General features: G+C 38.4%; 1 protein-coding gene and 1 pseudogene across 1 annotated transcript; one reads left to right on the forward strand and one right to left on the reverse strand.

The window, feature by feature from the left end:
• Window positions 1-1,591: 1,591 nt before the first annotated feature.
• Window positions 1,592-16,666, reverse strand: LOC119727885. Its single transcript, XM_038199962.1, has 16 exons — window positions 16,616-16,666; window positions 15,533-15,690; window positions 14,801-15,005; window positions 14,508-14,569; window positions 14,001-14,060; window positions 13,623-13,734; window positions 12,662-12,909; window positions 12,404-12,512; window positions 10,866-12,122; window positions 9,834-9,956; window positions 5,227-5,344; window positions 4,585-4,738; window positions 4,253-4,315; window positions 3,869-3,941; window positions 3,489-3,542; window positions 1,592-3,101 (listed from the first exon to the last, which is right to left on the reverse strand). Exons 1-16 carry the CDS (start codon window positions 16,664-16,666, stop codon window positions 2,940-2,942), a joined length of 3,009 nt encoding a protein of 1,002 aa, XP_038055890.1. The 3' UTR covers window positions 1,592-2,939.
• Window positions 16,667-17,020: 354 nt separating this feature from the next.
• On the forward strand, window positions 17,021-18,958 carry LOC119727886 (annotated as a pseudogene).
• Window positions 18,959-19,851: the final 893 nt, after the last annotated feature.

Here is a 19,851-nt window from a genome sequence, read left to right on the forward strand (position 1 = left end):
AAAACGTATACATTTCATTTCAATTCATTTGCATTTATGTGTGTGTTTTATTCTTTTAATTTGATGCGAGTGTTACGTTCCTTGTTTTTATATATTTTGTGAGAAATACATTTTTGGCCAAAATAAAGTTTATCATTTTCGAATTGCTTTGTTCTATGTACTCCAAAATCAGAAAATAAGGTCTATTTTGTTTTGTTTTGCCCCCAAAAAAATCAGATTTTTTTTTATTTCTAAGAAATTGATTATACATTGCTTTGAACCCCCTATTTAAATAGAATTGTATGTGTGTATATTCCTATTGTAAATAAATTAGTATATTAGATTAAAATTAACAGCTTTGTCATTGTTTTTCTGACCTTTTGTTCAGGGCCAAAACCAGATAAATATTTTGAATATAGCAGTGGTTGCGTCACTCCAACATTGCAATTTTCCAAATGTGTGTAAACTCTAGAGTTGTTTGGGAAATTCAGTTTTTATCCAAAAAAAGAGCAACAGTTTGTAAAAACAAAAGTTTTAAGTTTGATGTCAAAAAAAGTTCCTTGTATGTCCAAAACAAATTTGCATCTACTACATAAAGAAAATCCTTGTACATGGTGGGAAATAACAAAAATGTCCCTTATACCAGGAAAGAAGCACCTAATTTCTAAACAAATATGTTCTCAGACTTGGAACCAACATGATAAGATCGAGTTGGGCATCGTCTTTAATTTGTTAATCAGAAGGTGGGGAATAAATGAAAACTGGCGTTTGAGGGCGCACTTTAAATTTTACATTTCGCGCTGAATTTATGAAACAACTAAGAGCGCATGTGCGCGGACTTAACCCTTTTTTTCATTTGGCCTTCAATCGAATAGTTATATATTACTTCCAAAAACTCCATGTGTAAGAAGAGCGTGTTGGCCTAGTGGTAGGCACTCTGACGCTCATGCCGAAGGTCGTGGGTTCGATCCCGGCAGGGGACTTTTACTGCTTTTACGTTATTTTATACTTAAAAAAAAAATAGCAAAATTTCCATTTTATTTTATTTTATTTTATCTAGTTGGGTAGACGAGCGCCACGAAACTCGGACGCGCCGCAGGTTTCGCTGCTGCCGGCAACCATGCCCTGCTCGGGATTCGAACCCGGGGCGCCCGCTTCCGCGCCGCACTCTCTACCGGGTGCGCTGACTGGGTCCCCCAGTTAAAAACGCTCGTTTTATATATTTATCTTTCGGACTTGGCTAAAGGGAATGAAAATAAAATGTACCCCACCACTGGACTCGAACTCGGATCGCGGGAGCTGAAGTTCCGCGCCTTGCCGCTAGGCCACTGGTACTTCTGAGTTTGATTTTCGAAATTAAAAACTATAAACCGACGGACAACACTTAGTACTAAAAACTAAAATTTGAGCTCTGGTGAATATTGGAAACTGCGATGTTGAAGCTCATAGCCTCCCCCCCCCAAAAAAAAAAAATTAACCGCGTGGCTGCTAACTAGTATAGTGGTTTGTACTTGGTGGTGGAAATTAAATCGGCAAACTTTAGGGCGGGGATTCAGACTGGAAACGACTGTGATCTTTAACACTAATAACACAATCTCTGGAAATGTAAGGCTTTTTTTAATGGTAAGGGGTTAACCTTACGTTTTATTTACAAAATGGCATGATAAGACCTTTCTCCAAACTCACATATGCTTTTTGATTTAAAAAATGAATAATGCTTTTCGATTAAAAAAACATTTTTATACTCTTACAGCCATTATAGGGACTATGAAAATGTTGCTAAATAAAAGCAAAAGTATTGGTGAAATTACACTTTCGGCTTGGTATAATTTTTTTTAATGTAAATTATAAAAAGGCATACGCCTGTGCGGGTGTCTGTAGGGACTTATATGGATTTACTGTACAATTTTCAAGCAAATCACGTCTCCAAAATTCTCAGTCGACATTTCTTTGGAATATAACAAGGGGTTAACCTTACATTTTCATTAAAATCTACCAAAGAACATTAGGCTACATACAATAATAGAAATACAGGATAAACAAACGAACATAATTACGGAGATTCGGGCAGTTTAAAATGCATGTACATGTAATTCATTACAGTAAGGTCACATAGTGGTTGTATTGGGAAAACTCCTTTGACACCATCGATGTTACAAATGTTACACATTTTTTGTACAAATAATGATTCAGGATTTCATTATAGTTTTGTATTTTTTTTTTAACATTCATGTAATATTTCCACGGTCTTAGCATTTGTATCTATTATTCAGGTAGGCTTCTTTGGGACAACACGACCAAACCACAAACCAACTTTCATCACAGTATCGCAAGCATTCCTGAACAATCTTCAATTTGTTTGCATTAACTTAACGTTCTATTTGAATTGTTTTATAACTTAAATAATACATTTTTATTTGTTTATTCTTTGTTCAAGAGGTGGATTTTTCTGCGATTTATAAATTCCTCTATTATTATTATTACTGTTCCAGCTTTTCCAGCTTTTTTTTCACATTAACATTTCCGGATCAATTTCAAGTCTTTAACTGACAATTTTATATACCAGTAAGTGCTCGTCATTAACAAATTTTGACAAAACAATGTAATAAATGTACATTTACAAGGAACACTGCTTCAAGGTACAAGCCCACATTCCCTGCCATCAAGCTCACAAAATATTTCTCACTTTTTACTTCAGGAAGTAATTCTTTTGTAGCTTAATTCCAGTTTGGTCTACAATAGTTTGCAACATCAATGAAAAACATATTTTATAAAATACCTTTTCATTTTTTGGTTCTATTTCACTACACCAAAATCGACAAATTGTTTATCAGCATTGTTTTGTCTTTCTGCAGTTTGAATACATTCTAGTCTTGATTTTAGCTACAAGGGGTTCACACAAAGCTGCAAAACTTTCTCAAGAAATTCTTCAGATCTATGAAGTTTTTTGCTGTTTTTCATCATAAATCATTCTCGTCAAAGAAGTCTTCCTTCTTACGACTAGACTCCATTCCAGTCCTGTTCTTGGCCATCAGCGGTTTTATGGCTGCTTGCAGGCTGTTGTAGAGTCTAGGGAACAGTAGTTCTTGAGATGCCAAGAGCTGTTTGGTACGATGTCGCTCCTAAAAATTAGTTTTAAAAAAATGACATTTAATTAATTGCTTTGGCTTTATACTAAAGATAAGGATATCAAATATCGATATTGTGCCAAATATGGACAAAGAGGGGACACAAAGAATTCGAAATGAAGGTTTTGGTATGAATGGAATCAATGTGCATACATTTAGAATAACCTGGGTGTTTTTTTGAAGAAGTTAAGATAAGTTTTGTGTGCAGTAAAAACACTTATTCGAAATATTCCTTTACAAACTTTCCATGATAAAAAATAGTTACATGTACATAAATATCTCGGTGACACGGTCAACTAAGACATCAGGACTGTTAGGTTTTTCTAAATTACAGAATTTGTCCACACGGTCAGCTTGTGACCTTTATAAACAATTGTTTACCTTTGGAGCCTCAAAGCATGCTGGACAATTTTCTGGTATCACTGGTAGTTTGGCCTGCAAAAAGAAGGGGGAAAAGTCACAGAATGCCCACTGACACTGTAAACGATCCTCTTATGATAGACTAGAGGCACAAATTATATAAACTTAAAAATGTCACTTTCCCTACCAAACTATGAATATGAATTTAGCCATTTTAACCTAATGAGCATTACACCCTTTGGATAGACTCAGACAAGTCTAAAGACCAAATTTGATAAGTGTACAATATTTCTCAAGTTATCATGCTTATAAGTGGACTCTAACTGTGACGAAATTCAACTGGTGCGTATTGAACAAATATTAAGACTTAAAAGTCCCCTTTTGGATTTGTTTTTGTTTACCTTTTCAGCGAAGTCCCTCAGATCTTTTTCCCTAGTGTAGACCAAGGGTCTGATGACTCGCAGGTCACCCTCCCTGAAAATTGAAAAAGAAAACTGAACAGTTATTGAGTCCCTTAAATGAATGAAACGAGAGCTACATACATGCATTCAATAATAGATCATTTCTGAAGGACAGACTAATAAAAATGCATTAGATTAAATGAAATGATTTCGCTCTCTTACATTACTGAATATAGAAACCAGCAATACATGATTAAAACATTGTAATCTTGCTTTGCATCATCCGAAATTATTCAATAAAATTTACATCACAATGGTTACGACTAAAAGAAGAAATACAATTACAAGAATGTACATGTAAGCCACTCAGCTGGATCAACTTACTTGACAGTGTAGTTGGCTTTCATGGTTCGCAACAACCCATTATGAAAGACAGACATCAGAAAACTGAAAACGGAAAAGAATTCACATAAAATGATCTGCCTTGCTTAAAACAAAAGAAGGCCAAGAGAAATTAACACAACAGTTGCTCTGTGTCTTTAGCCAGGGGAAGATGAGATTCAAAATTTCCAAAAAGTTGGGAAAGTTCGATTTTGGAATATTTATGGCTTTCAAATCATATTTGAGATAACTGACTACTACTTTTCTGACCCAAAAGGATCATGCATTTGTGTTTGGAAGCTGGCTCATGCATTTGTGTTTGGAAACTGGCTCACCTTTCTGCTAGGTCGTCCAGATGTTGTCCCATGGCCAGTACGTTGTACCCTTCCCTCCGCGCGCAGGCATAGAGGCGACCACGTTTCATCCGCGAGCAGAAACTGCAGATGGAGTCGCAACCACCTTCAAGCCCTGCTGCTGCGTCAATGATACCTGAAGCCAACAAATGAAAATAAGTAAATTAATTATCGGGAATTTAAATATGATCCGCTTTTCTTCAATGGTCCATCTCCCCGGCTTCATTTCAGAGCCAAAACTATGAATAGAGTTACAGATGGCTGTGAAGGTAGAAACCAGGATAACCCAATGGTGGATAAATATCATTGCCCATTTTCAGGGAAAAAATTTACACCTTCGACTGAATATCCTAACCTGGGGGGCCGGACCCTCCTAGCGAGCAACTGGCCCCCCCCCCCCCCCCCATTTGCAAAAAAAACATAAATGTATAATATTTCTCATGTCGTGCCCCCCCCCCCCTCCCGAGCTGGCACTGTTGGCCCCTCCCCCCCCCCCCCCCCCCCCCCCTGCTGGTGATGGTGCTGATCCTTACTCATATTTTCTCAACTTATTCTTTTTCTCCACTCACTCTAAACCATCTACATTTTTTTTTGAAAAGATGAAATTCAGAACTAGATCCTTACACTGTTCCTCATAGAAGTACGGCACTCCCAGGCTCGCCAAGTATGGAATGAGAGGTCGGGGGTCATAGGCCGAAGTTTGAGGGTCGACTGTCACGCCGCCAAGTTCAAAGCTGATGCCCTGAAGACACACATCAAGTTGGCAGAAATAATGTAATGTACCCAAAACACATCAGTTTTAGTTTCTAAAAATGCAATTATCACATAAGAAGTGAGCAATATAATGTCAGTATTCTTTAAAAAAAAATAATTAATTAGTCGGGTAGAATTCATACCAATCTTACTACGGTGACTATGTCTATTGCACAAAACTCCAAGTTACTTTCTATATATTTGGATTTAGCTGTGTTACCATTATTCTTTTATGCCTTCAAAATTGGACATGCAATGAGAAAAAGTCATAATTTAGGCTTTTAGATCAGAAAGGAAACTGAAGCAAAACACTTTTGAGAATCTAGTAGGCCATCAGCTGAAACTCAAAAACCGGCTGTAAAATGAGTTTCGTTCCAGCAACACTGGGTCTACTTTTTTAATGCACATATGTGGGGTTCAGTACATCACAAACACTATGTCAAAAGTTCTCCAGCAAATATGCTGCAGTTTTTTTTTTACACTTCATCAAAGTTTGCCAATGTTATGTACATGTACATGTATGTACATGTATGCTAAAAACCCACATTTTCCGGTTTGAGGCCTTGCGTTGGCACTTCCAATTTCAAAACTACGCACTTACAGCACTATAGCTTGTCACATCCTACACTCTAGAAACTCCTGGGTCAGACTCAGTCTGCTCAGTCCTTTTCCGGGTCAAAAATTGACCCCTTTTGGAGTCATAAATGACCCCTTTGGAGTAAAAAAAAGACATGTTTCTCGGTCATTTTGACTGAAATGTGTATTTTTTTTACCCAGAAAAGGACTGAGCAAATTTGGATTCAGATTCTGGGTCAATCTGACCCAGGAGATTTTAGAGTTAAAAAAAAATGTTTTATGTACATTGGCAATTGGGTCACACATGACCTTTTGTTTTCTCATCTGGTAGACATCACCACAGTCCCTCTTCCAAAAAATATTTCACTGTAATTTAACTTATTTGGCAGCATACAACAATGCAATTATTTTGAAGGTTTATAATGCAGTGGTGGAACCAGCTCATCATTAATGAAAGTGAGGGGGTGCCCAAAATGGAGGTGTCTTTACAGTAAATAAATACCGGTACATGAAACCAGCAAAAGAAACAGGAAAGCAGACAAGACATGTCCCTTTAAACAAAGCAAACTAACGCATATTAAAAAAAAAAAAATGGGTGCTATGCCCCCAAACCCTCTGGATCTGCTGTGGTGAACCAGGTACGTCACCTAAAGAACCTTCTACTTGTAAGAAAGACCACATTTTTTGGAATGAAACAGGCTTTAAATACAATTATAAATCAAAGGACCATCAGATAGAAGTCAGAGTCTGGTTTAATAATTTCAAAAATCAACCATTGTACATTTATTTGCTATCTAATCAAAACAGCCATCTTGGTTAGGAGAAAGCCTTAAGATCAGTCTTTTGTCAAAGAAAATTTCAGCTTTTCATTTATTGATACATTGATTAGCAGGGCAGGCCCAAGAAGAGGTTCAAGGACTGCATCAAATCCAACCTCCGGATGTGCGACATACATCCTAAGGACCTTGAGTCCCACGCCAGTAATAGACCACTTTGGCGATCGCTTGTGCACAAGGCCAGCTCCAGGTTCGAGGAGGCCCGTCGACAACATCTGATTGCAGCGAGGGAAAAACGCCACCAGCGAGACAACCGGCCGACAACAACGACAACGACTGACTTCCAATGCCCCCATTGCTCCAGACTCTGTCAATCCAACTTCGGATTGCGGAGCCATCTTCGAGTTCATCGAGTTGCCAAACTATGACGTCTTCTTCGGATCCGAAGGACCACCACTAGACATTGATTAGCACCGAAAAATGTTTGCATGTATATCAATAAAAAAAAAACAACACCATAACTCATGCTATTTTGTATGCTTACACATTAAAGAGAGTGATTTGGCTTGTCATATGTGGCTAGTCTCACTGTTAAAATTCACAGAATTTGCCTTTCTACTGGAACTAAATTTTAATAATTGAAAAGAATTAAAATGAATAAAACCAACACTAATGAACAGAAGGATACAATTATGTAGTTTTGAAATCTAGAGTTACTCATTATTTTCATTATAATGTCAAATGCTAACTAGTCGTGCTGATACAACTTCAAGTAAATGTTATCACTACATCAAAGTTCTCATCAAATCTTGTGCAGTAACGGCATAACAACAGGATGGAGCGTATGTCTTGCTTTCTAAGCCACAGTTTCAGTTTAGAATCCTCCTCTGTGAAGTCCCCAGAGATTCAACCACACCTCCAGCAGATAAAGTAGCGGTGTAGATGATGTCACATTTATCAAGGAAAGAGACCTTCGGATATTCTCTTCTAAGCCGATATGTCAACTTATCAGTTCTGTAAAAAAAATAAATAGTAAAATATAGACAGGTTTAGTATCTGATGATCAAAAACAATGATTACTGTGGATGTGCTTTAGAAGAAAGAAAACAACTTGTTCAATCTAGAGTTAAATTACTAGAAAGATCACGTGCCCGATCTTTTTGCCTTCCACTGTAAATATGTAAACATTGTTAGCTATTGAGAACCAACCTTTTCAGCTTCCAAAGCAATATCAAGAAGTTTTCTTTTTGAATATTCTATTAAAGTTTATTTCTGTTTGCACTCTGAATAACAATCAAAACATCTTACCGATACATGTATAAAGATCCAAGGCCAGTTCCTTCGGCTTCTAAATCATTTCATGATTCCAACAGTTCAGCAAGCTGGGACATTCTCATGAAACTAAGTTGTTGATTGGGGTTGTACAGTCAGTCGCAGAACATCTCCCTTTTCCTGACGTTCATCCTTTAGGCCTATATATATAGAATCAAATAGTAAATTCCATAAAAAGCTATTTTGCTATTTTATACAAAGGGAAAGACTACCCTCACACCTCCATAAAAGTATCCTTCAACAATGGAGAAAGAGACTGCACAACATTTTATTATGGGATTTTGTGCAGTTCCCGTTGTTCTTTGGCATCTTAACGTTAGACATTTATTTTCAGTGCCAGAGGTACTCGGTTTGAATCATGGAACTAAAAAAAAACACCCTTTTTTACTGGGTTTTTCAAATAAGATCTATTTGTCATTGAAGACATTTTTCTTCATTGACTTAAGAGAATTTTTCTAAAAGGAAAGTAAAGTCCAAGAACCATTCGGTAAACAAGTGACGTACCCAGCAGTCCAATGCCGTAGAGAAAGAAGAGGTGTTTTTTTATAGCCAGGAATCCGTTATCATTTTGAATGGTATCTTTTGCAAAAAAATAAAATTGTCCTATGCATTTTCAGTTGACGCCATCCAAATCGATGCGGTTCTGTGCATTCACGGTGCATCTTGGTGACCACCAGCTTTGTTTTCGCATTGCGTTTTTATCGTTGTGTCACCCCAGTTTCCCTCAAAGAAATTAAAACCTAACCTTACCCTTAATTCAAGACAATTAAACCCAAACATGGATTTTTTGGTTCTTTTTTGGGGGCACATAAATACACAATCGACTTCATTATAATGACATGTAGGCCTACCTTTCAACGGAAGTTCTGCTTGTTGTACTGTTGCAGCTTGTCCTTGAATTGAGGTTTTCATCGAAATCAAAATCCTGGTTGAGTTTGTGTGCAGCATGACACAGTTATGTATATAGGCAATTAAAAGAAACTTGAACTTTGCCCGGAGCTTTTTCGGTGAAGAAATCTGGGTCTCAGCTGAAGTGTCTGGTTTGCGTTTTCTTGCAGCACCGAGACGTTTACTATCTATAAAAACCGCCACGGGTGAGATCGGCCGGCCGGACTGCCTTGTTTACATGCGCCGGTAGTGCATGATGTAGTAGCAGTACTGTACAGTACGATACAGTCATAGCAGATCCACTGCTCACACATCGTGGGTATATTCGGCGATGCCATTGTGAAATTCAGCCACTCTTTGGCACAGGAAATGAACTTAGTATCACCGGACATCAGATCCTTCGCATTTCCCCCCTCAAACGTGACAGATTATGAGTGCAAACACTTCTTTTTTGCACCGGTCGATGTTTACGTTGACGCACTTTTGCCAATGGACACCGCCATGTTTGTTAAATGTCATGACCTGCGACCTCATATCTGGTGTCTAATTGGACAGTTCACATCACGTGGTACGATGCGTCATACGCGGCGGAGTTTTTTAACGTAGGCGCGGTACGTTTTTGAACATTCACAATGGACAAATAGTTCGCTTTTTCGAGTCAAATTATCAAAAAACTGCTGGACGAAATGTGGAGAACTTTTGTAGTATCATTCTTTGGTAGTGTATTTCGGTACAACTGTTAAAAAAATTTAGACCCGCGATTGCTGGAGCGAAACGAACGAATTTTCCAGTCCAGCTGACGGCCTATAGTAGTTTTTTTCATGAATTGAGCATTACTAAACTTTTTTGAATATTTAAGCAGGCTTGGGTCTATTCTTGCAAAGAAGGCGCAAGCTGAATATTTACCTTGCTTTTGGCGTAGAACTGGTACTGTTTAAGTGTGTGCAGCAGAGATAGGCTATCCTTGCCTCCTGACAGGCCAACCAGCACACGATCACCGTCCTGTATCATTGTATACTCTTCCAAAGCCTAGAAAAAACATAAAATGAAACAATAACTGTGAGAGACTAAGAGTTAACAACATACAGGCCAACTCATATACAGGGCGAGTCCAAAAAAACACGAAACCCAAATGTCGGGACCATTGTTTCAGTGAAGTTCCGCATGTAGCACTTTCAAACTCTTAGATATGAAAGCCCAATTCATAAGCTCTCTTTTTGTACAAGAATCATTGAAATCACTTCTGTATTTTTCATGTTATGGAGTTTTTAACACAACCACCGTTTTAAAGCTCTGTCCACAGATCGCAAAAAAGGTGTGTGTCCTTTCAGCAAAACGAAAACAATTCACACACATCCTTATGTGATTCATTTTCGATTTGCTGAAAGAACACTTAACTTTTTTTGTGATCCGTGGACAGAACCTTAAAACGGTGGTTGCGATTAAAACTCCGTAAGTACATAAGTGATTTCAATGATTCTTGTACTAAAAGAAAGCTTATGAATTGGGCTTTCATATCCTAGATTTTTAAAGTGCTACATGTAGAACTTCAATAAAACAACTGTCCCGACATTTGGGTTTCTTTTTTTTTACTCACCCTGTATTGGCTGGTGCATCCGTAATGACTTATTTAGTGCCATGTGTTTAATTTTCAACCAAGCATTGGAAGAGTGACAAGAAATCATGATTTTAGAGTGAGGCCAAGAACTTTCTTCTTTTCTAGCAGTGAGAGCCGCCAATCAAGAAATAATAGAAATTGTATTATTTTCTGGAAAATAGCCTAATATACATTTCTATCAAATTGATACCACATTAGGCTCTAAACAGCCAATGCTTGGAAACATTGTCTAATTTTGTATTTCTCCTAAATCTCCCATCCTCTGATTCCTAGCTTACGAATGATGAATTAACCATATTTTGTTAATTGACTTTTATTACCTGAACAGTGGGCTTGAAGATGCTCTTGGGCGGTTTTTGAAAACCAGACACACTTTTCTTCTTATTCTTGGATGGCCTGGGCTTTTTATCATCAGAAGTCTGCATCACCAAACATGAGCCAGTTTGAGAATTCATATCAGACATCGGCAAAGGTGGTCCTTGAGTTACTTGGCACATTTGCTCAGAGGACTCCAACTTATTCGTGGTCTGCTCCTCCGGACAATCATCAGTCGGTTGTTCATCACTTTTCTCTGGCACTGCTTCAGAGATATTCAAATTGGAACTTGATCCAAAATGGCTGACTTCTCTCTCGGGTGCTGACAAACTGTGTGGATCATTTGAGAGAGCTGGTGTCAGTTCTAGAGCAGAAATGCTTGTTTCCTGGGTGGAACTATCATCTGGAATTTGTTCCGCACGCACTCCAGGTTGGGTATCACTGCATTTATCCAGAACCGAAATTTTGCTAAAATTCTCTGATGGAAAACTTGACAGACCGCTCTCTGTTTCAACAGTCCCAGACTTAGGTTTTTCCCCACATACATGTACATTTTCCAATTGACTTCTTGATATAGTACATTTTCCATCAACACTAGCAGTTCTGTTGCAACCAGTTCCAACATTATTGCATACAGTTAAAGCGCTGCTGGAAGACACCAAACTCAGTTCATCATCTTTTACACTTGGTACAAAATCTGTTTTGTCATTTGAATTCTTTTCAGCATCTACACCATCTCCTCCTTCATGTTCCGTTCGACCTTTGACCCCACCCATTGGATTCAACCAACAAGAAGAGTCATTACATTCAGCTTGTTCACTTTCTTCTTTATTGCAGACTTCCTCCACAAATCCATCTTCAACAGTATTCCTGAACAGCTCAGCACAACTCAGCTCGTGATGAGCGTCACATGACTTCTTCGCCATAGCAACACAATGTAAACTTCTATCACTCCCTGCAGTATGACGGGTCAAATAGTCTGGCGCCACTTCTGTTCTCTGATTTCCTTCCATACTGCCAATCAAGAAGCTATCGCTACCCTGATGTTGTTTCACGTTTACATTCATATCCAAAGTGTCACTAGGGTCCATCTTGTGTTTGTACTTGATTGGTTCAAAGGGCAGCTTTCTGGGCAAAGCATGCTGGGAAGGCTGTGACTTGTTACCGAGGAGACCTAGTGCCTCGCTAGGGAGCATGAACCAGCGCAAGTCGGCCGCCTTGCTGTCAAATAGCAGAGTCTGGTCTGGTAACTGCACTCGGATCTAAACAGATAATCGTTTTAATAGAATAAAATATTCACGACATTTAAAATTCGAATATAAAGGCTAAATACAATTCAACAATTCTAATGCAGGTCCTCTGGAAGCAAATGAAACAAAATTATTAAAATTTAACTGACCTGAGAATTTCCAACACTTTGTTTAAACTGTTTTTGGTGATAATATCCTCTTTTTATCAAATTTCAAGCCTCCAACTCCAATTCATTTGTCAAATAAATGGCCCACTTCACAATTTTAAGAAGGAAATTTGTATTAGTTTCTACCTTTTCTGCTCTCTTGAAAATGTCTTCTGCAAGTCTGAGGCAATGCTGAGGACAAAGAAATAAAAACAAACTCATATGCAAATTAAACGCATTGTAATATTCACCAGGACTTTCGAGAATTACCATTAAGAAAAGCAACAAACATGAAACCAAATTCCACCCAGTTGAACATGACCTTAACGATTATCAATCTGATCTGATGATTTACATGGGCCTTTTTAATTTAGGCCGATTCACACCACCTCCGTTTTATTTCACATCAGATGAACGTCGAATGAGCCAACATTTTGATGCCAATAACTTGTAACTTCGTTCCCTCCAAAACAATCTGGTATTTTTTCCATTACCTCGTAGTCCTCTGGTAGTCTGCCTATAGTCTTCAGTGCCGGTGGGTCCGGGTACGTCATCCTACCCTCGGAGTAGCTGATGGACCCAAGCCATCGCCGATCCTGAAATACCTGGTGGTTTCGCTGCTTCCATTCGCCAGTTTCTGGATTGAAAATGTACTGAAGGAATAACACAAAAGATTTATTCTGGGGTTGCGGTTGATAGTATTAAAATCTCAAGAATAAGTATTTGTCGTGTGTTGGTTGCAACAATGGGCCTTATTCACGAGTCGGCCATAATGAATTGAAAGTTGGGTAAAAATCTTAAATTTTGGCAATTAAAGCAAGTTAATGTATAATAAATTCCAGTCTGCTTCAATGAATAATTTAAAATTTGTAATTAAATTAAATTAAATCAAATTCCCTGATGTTTGAAGCCAGATTAATAAAAAAAAAATACAGTAAAAAAAGGCTGCATTGTGCCTGGGCCATCCCATTCAACAATTAATGAAATACATTCACGGAACTCGACAAAAATGACCAACTCGTGAATATGGCCCATATGACAAAGAATAGCAGAAGGCATTATACATGCAAGCTCTGTCCGCTTAAATATGGCTACGCCTAACATTAACACACATGAGAAATGGCTTAATCCGCTTTCATAGACACACAAGCCATAACTCAGTAACATTGACAAAGCTTTAATTAATGTCTGTCTCCACAAAGAAAATGAAAAGTTTGAAAGTATTTGTGAGGCAAAATGTAAGATTTTCCACAACAATTTGGAAAAAAGATCCCATTTCTGTATTCCGTAAGACAAATGAAGAAGCTTTATTCATATGCGAAATATACGCATAAATTATGTCCTACACGTAAGCATAATTAGTCACCTGTGGGAGTAGCTTCCAAGCATGCTGTGCGGTTAAGCTGACTGCCTTGAGTACAAAATCTATGCACTCATCATCCATGAAGTATGGAAGGTTAAGACGGGTAAAGCCAGGTCTGTAATGGAGAGAATTTATTTTTAAATAGGCAATAATTCATGAATTAAACATAATTTCAAACCTCACACCAAATTCTATTCAAATGCAAAAAAAAAATTGCCAAATGAAACCTTTCATTAAAAATTGGCATATTTGCCAGTTTTAGTAAGGAAATGGGAAACCTCGCTTCTGAAAAAGATAGAAGTGGTATTTTTTTTCAAACTATTCTTTCTTTTTGCAATTAAAATTCTGATTAATTGTTTTTATCATATTTCTTAGACATACCTTAGGATTTCCTTCTCTGAGTACTCCGTGTAACGTCGCAGATGAACCCTGTCTAGCCGACTGTTAGAAAAAGAAAGGCAATTTCAATTGAAGTTGAGCAAGATACTTTGGAGTTACAACAATTTTGGCTCTGTCTCCAAGCTTGCAGCTTGGGATGAGGAGATTTCAGGCCCATGCACAAATATCGCCAGATCAATTTGAAAGGGGGGAGGGCTTTGACAACTTGTAGCTGATACATTACTCCGTGCTGGAAGATCACAAAGACTATGGGTAACGAGGAGGGTACAGTGAAAATATTGAATAAAGAAGCAGATTTTGGCAAACAGGGACAAAAATGGCTTTCAAATCAGCGACATCGTGAATATTTGTTTACCAATTTGACAGTGTTCAAAAATCAATTCAAATTAAAAATATGATTTATAATCCAACAAGAATCACTAATTCAACAAGACTTAATTTCCTTTGTGTATTTTCAAAGACTAACAGCAACTTTGTCTGTGTCCTTACCTGTCTTCTAGAAGCACTGCTTCGATCTCCTTAGCTAACTTCTTATCAATCCCCAGGAGATCCTGCCAAAACAAAATAGCAACAAGTTTTTAAAATATTATTTTCACTGATCAAAAATTTAGAAAATGCTTTGCAAAGATATATCCAAACAAGTCTACCAGCCTAAATATCATTATATTTATGAATCTACAGGTTGGGGGATGGTGTAAATTTTTGTTTTTCATTATTTTCTCATACTTTACTGTATTCATCTAACAGGTTTTGTTTTTAATTTTTTTTTTTTAGCATTGTACCTGTGCATAAGGTCCGGCACACGCACAGCCACCCCTGGCCTGTATGCCGAAAACATCGTTCAGAACTGCACAGACGAAGTTGTGGTGGAGAAACTGTCGCGTGGTAGGGTGCCTGATCAAGAAGGAGAAGATGGGAAGGCGGGGTACTGCCGTGTTGCCCAGGAGAACCAGACTAGGGCAACTAAGCCATCTCCCAAGAGCTCTCCTGGGGGAAAAAAAGTAAATTTGTTTGTTGAGCCATAACTTTCACATTATCAGGTTGAGAATGGGCACAACACAAACAGAAAAGTGTTCTAGAGGTCGTTGGTTTAAAACATGCTCTGTCAATCTTTTTGTTCAACCTTGTTTTGGCTTGATTTTGATTTTAGTTAATAATTTGATGCTTTGTTTTGATTTGATTTAAGTGAACTCAGTCAAGGGGATGGGCTGGGGGTTGAGGGATTGGGGTGAGGGTGAAGAGGTGGGGGAAGGAGGCGGAAGGGGATCGAGGTAGGCCTCTGGGGAACAGGATCGGGGCTTGTGGAAGACTTACTTGTGTAATGGTCGAATTAGCAAACGGACCAGATAAAAAATAGTGTGCTAAAAGGTCATCCTTCGTGGGATCAATTTCCACCTGAGTTAGTCTGTGACATTTTCTGACAAGTTTGCAGTGTCTACATCAGGGAAGGCCCCACCCAATAGAACAAAATCACCATCACCGCAATGCATGGTATTATACCCTTCTATTTCTACCTGCAGAGTTCATGTTCCCTGGACATGATGCTGTCAGCCCCCATGACGGCTTTCAGCTGGAAGACCAAGCCGGCTCGGACAGCCCCAACGATGGACGGCGTGCCTCCTTCCTCCCTCATCTCAACCTGCTTCAAGTAACGATGGTCCTCGTGGCTGACCTAAACACAGACACCAGAGACAAAGACTTAGCAAGCCTAGTAAGTTAGTCGCAAGGTGTACACAATTCTATTCAATTGATTCGGAATGGCCATTCACAGAAGTCTTTTCATCCATCTGGTCTACACAATGGGACATAATGAGCCCACTCACTGATGTTAGGAGGAGTAATACTAAACACAATAGAAACCCTGAAGACAAGTCTAGTTAACCTGGTCCCAGAATGCACAAAATTCTATTCAATTGGTTCTGAATGGCTATTCACTAGGCATTTTTTCCCATGTCTACGGTCTATGCAAGGGACTAGACTTAGCCCATTCATTGGCATCAGTGGCAGTGGCGTATCCAGAGTGGGGGTTGGGGGGGGGGGCCCCAGGGGGGCAAGGTACCCCCTGGTAGATTTTTTGAAAAATATGTTTTCAGTAACTATTTCCATAAATGGTTATAGAGTTCTGACATGACCCAAAAAAAAGGAAACCAAGCTCCAAACGTGTTACCGTGAAAATTTTCGCTTATTTTCCAGTATGCATAATAATGGTCCGTTTAGAAGAGCGCCCCATTTTGAAGATGGGTACCAACCCCCCTCCCCACCCTCTACCGCTTTTTGATTTTATGGAGGCCATGTGACCGGAGCAAAAAAAATGTCTTAATTTTACTTCGCACTTGCCTTTGCACTACAAATGAACTCTCTTCCAATCTGACCAGTGATGTCTAGAACCCTACTCAGTTATGGAGCACATATGTCTAGAACTTCCACTAGTCTCTGATATCAAGACTATTTTTACTTAAATGAGAACATGTTTTGTGTAGTGCCAGTTTTATTAAAGCACTTTTTTTCTTGTGAAATCTATTTCACAGGCCTTGAAATTCAGGTTTGTTAGAGGTGGAAACTCACAAACTACATGTACTTGAACTATGTAACTATACCAGTAACTTCCTCCAGTTTCGATATCCCAAAGATTGGATTGTATCGTACATGACCTATCAGTTTGCAATGTTTGAACAAAAATGGGTATGAAGTCCACTTTTTATATAATAGTGAAGAACCCGTTCAACAAATTGAAACCAAGTCTTGATAGGCTAGCATGCATGGTGTAGCAACACAGCATTTTATTGACTATCAAGTGAAGTACTGTAAGTTGAGAGTGACATGTAACTTTTGATGATTTTTTTTGGGGGGGGACTGTATTTAGCAAAATGTAGCTATTACTCTAATCCTAATCTTTACACATACAAAATTGTAGTTGAATTTCAACAAAATTGTTTGGTGTTACAGTTGTACTTTTGCTGATAACAAAATCGAACTTCTCTCTTTTTTTTCCAGAAGAAAATATGGCAGGTTTGAGTGAAATCAGCGCTGCAGGCGTGTTGGAGAAGATCAGCCAGGGACACCTTGAGTGTCCGATTTGCTTCTCGCGATTCACAAACCCCAAGATTCTGAAGTGCTTGCACAGCTTCTGCCAAACATGCCTGGAAAAAATGATGAAGGTCATCCTCAGCGGCGCGAGATTGCCTGCCCAGTCTGCAGGCAGCAAACCGCCCTATCAGAAGCAGGAATTGGGGGGATTGCCAACAATTTTTCTCTTATGGCACTGGTGGATGAGGTCACCCAACAGGAAGAGCTGGTAAAAAGTCTCAAGTCAAAGATCATTTGCGAGGAATGCGAGGAACAAGAAGAGACAATTGTAAGGTGTTTGGAGTGTAGAGTGTTTCTCTGTGAGACATGTCACCGCGCCCACAGTCGAAACAAGAAAACCAAGAATCATGAGACGGCATCAATCGACGACCTGCGCTCAGGAAAGGCACCGTACCAAAGTCGCCTTTGGAATGAGGTTCCTAAATGCCCGAAGCATCCTTCCCAGGATCTCTACTTCTTCTGTGAGACTTGTAAGACCCTGATATGTGCTGTATGCACTGCTCTTGATCATAAAGCACCAGGCCATAAATTCATTGATATTTCTGCTGCAGTTGCCTCATGCAAAGAGAAAGTGACTGAACACATCACAGAGGTCAAACAACGTTTGAATAAGTTTGAGAAAGCAAAAGATAAAGCTCTACAGTCAAAGTTAGACCACAACAATATGAAAGTAGAGATGAATGAACACATTACTAAAAACGCAGATGAAGCAGTGGCCAAAATTCGTGAGAATGAACGCCTGCTGAAAGAAAAAGTCACTGAGGTTTTCCAACAAAAGGACCCATGCTTTGACCAAGTTCTGGAATGCTGTGAAGAAAATAATGAAAAGGCAGAAAAAACATTAGAGAGAGTGAAAACTGTGATGGAGCAGGTCAATAATTTTGATCTTTTAAAACTGCAACCGAACCTTCTTCAAAATTTACAAGACGCAGCAGATCAGAAGACACCAGCACCAGTGCAAGGCTTGACGTTTAAAGATTTACTACAGTGTGAAGACATCAGTCAGACAGATCTTGGTAGGAATTCACTTTTTCATTACAGTTTGTACACAATCTTTCAAACATCATAGAATACGACAAAGGATGTTAATGCCCAAACATTTGTGGGACTCATGTACGACTCAAAAACTAAGCTAGACTCAGTAACTGGGGCGCTAGAACTTTTTTTTTTTTTTTTCCAACATCCCTTGCTGTATTAATGGCTTGAGTTAAATCAAGGGTCTGGGAGAGGGAGAAATGAATTTAAAGTGTTCTCTCTTTATCAGAGATGCTGTGGAAAGGGAGTCCAAACCTAATAAACATGATAAATAACCTGCCTGGACCAGAGCTGGCCAAGATGATGACGATTGGTACCAGGGTGGTTAGAGGAAAGGATTGGAAAAGGAAAAATCAGGTAGGCAAAAATCACAATTTTTTACAGTTGCCACTTCACACTTTGAAAGCAGTTGTCTTGTTTTGTCTCGTCTCATCAGGTACTGCACCAACAATGTCACATCGCTATCAACATACAGTTGAAACAGTCAACAAACGTCATAATCACTTTCATGAGAAGAGCAAATTGTAACACACCTCCTTGACTTGAATCTTTTTGCATACAATGGAGAATTAGCTCATTCAACCACTGCAATTATCAACCATCTGGTAAATTAATAAGATATCATTTTTTTTTTAAAAGGTAATGACTGTTTTTGTTTTATCTTTCAGGATGGTAATCCACCTGGTGTTGGAACAATTTCTGCAGATCAAGCAGGCATAGCAAAGGGTTGGGTACGAGTACAATGGGACACAGGGGATGCATACAAGTATCGCATGGGTGCAGAGTGGTTCAAGTATGACCTCTATATTGCTAATTAGACAAAATACAACTGTTCATTTAATCACAAACACACACATTGTTTTCTCAAAACATCAGGCCAAACATGGCTGCAAAAGAGATCCTTATTGAGATATCATATGCTTTAGGGCAATTCCACGGTTACTCATGATACATTTTTGATGTACTTTTGAGTTTCCTTGGGCTGTAATTACCTTAATGAAAAGGTTTAATAACTGTTATTCCCATGGTAGATAGAGTAGACCTAGACCTACCTAAGCACCAAAGATGACATCCAGAAAAATGTGTTATGTATGATAAACAAGACGCACAAAATTGATTACTCACGTTACGAAAATGTAACTTGAGTAACCGTGGAATTGCCCTTTACAACAATGTTTACACAAACTGTACATATGCAGGCAAAAAGAGTAATGTGCACAATTCCATGTTTGAATTGTTAGTTTCCCTTTGTGAATATAGCCCAACAATGGAAAATGATTCATCCATATAAAAAAAAAACTTGAAAAGATGCTCATCATGTCACAAGGAAAGTCACATGAAATCACATGGAGAAAATCCTGATCATGTTATCATCCTGATCATTTTATTTACTGTTACAGTGATTGTGAATATATAAACAAATAGCACCAGTAACTTGCCAATTTTTTTCTCCTTGCTTTAAAAAAGATTATTTTCTGTTATCATTCCTCTTATGTTTTGTAGAAATATATTGTTATTTGTGTACATGTACATCTAGTTGATGCCAACACCGACCCCAATGAAAACATTGGCTTTATTAGTGGGTAATCCGAAACGAAATCAGCTGGCTTTTTTTTTAAACCTTTGTATGTTTTTGTGTAATGTATGTTGTTACAATAATAATAATAGTTTAAACTTAATATTGCACAGTTTCCATTGTTAAAACAAGTGT

Source organism: Patiria miniata, unplaced genomic scaffold (genome assembly GCF_015706575.1).
Source record: "Patiria miniata isolate m_02_andy unplaced genomic scaffold, ASM1570657v1 HiC_scaffold_20, whole genome shotgun sequence".
NCBI classification, from domain to species: domain Eukaryota; kingdom Metazoa; phylum Echinodermata; class Asteroidea; order Valvatida; family Asterinidae; genus Patiria; species Patiria miniata.

Coding starts and splice junctions, on each gene's coding strand:
- LOC119727885 (XM_038199962.1), bottom strand. CDS start 16,666: ATGTACGATACAATCCAATCTTTGGGATATCGAAACTGGAGGAAGTTA. Junction 3,942..4,252: donor AAAGCCAACTACACTGTCAA/GTAAGTTGATCC, acceptor TTCAATTTTCAG/GGAGGGTGACCTGCGAGTCA. Junction 3,102..3,488: donor CATGCTTTGAGGCTCCAAAG/GTAAACAATTGT, acceptor ACTAATTTTTAG/GAGCGACATCGTACCAAACA.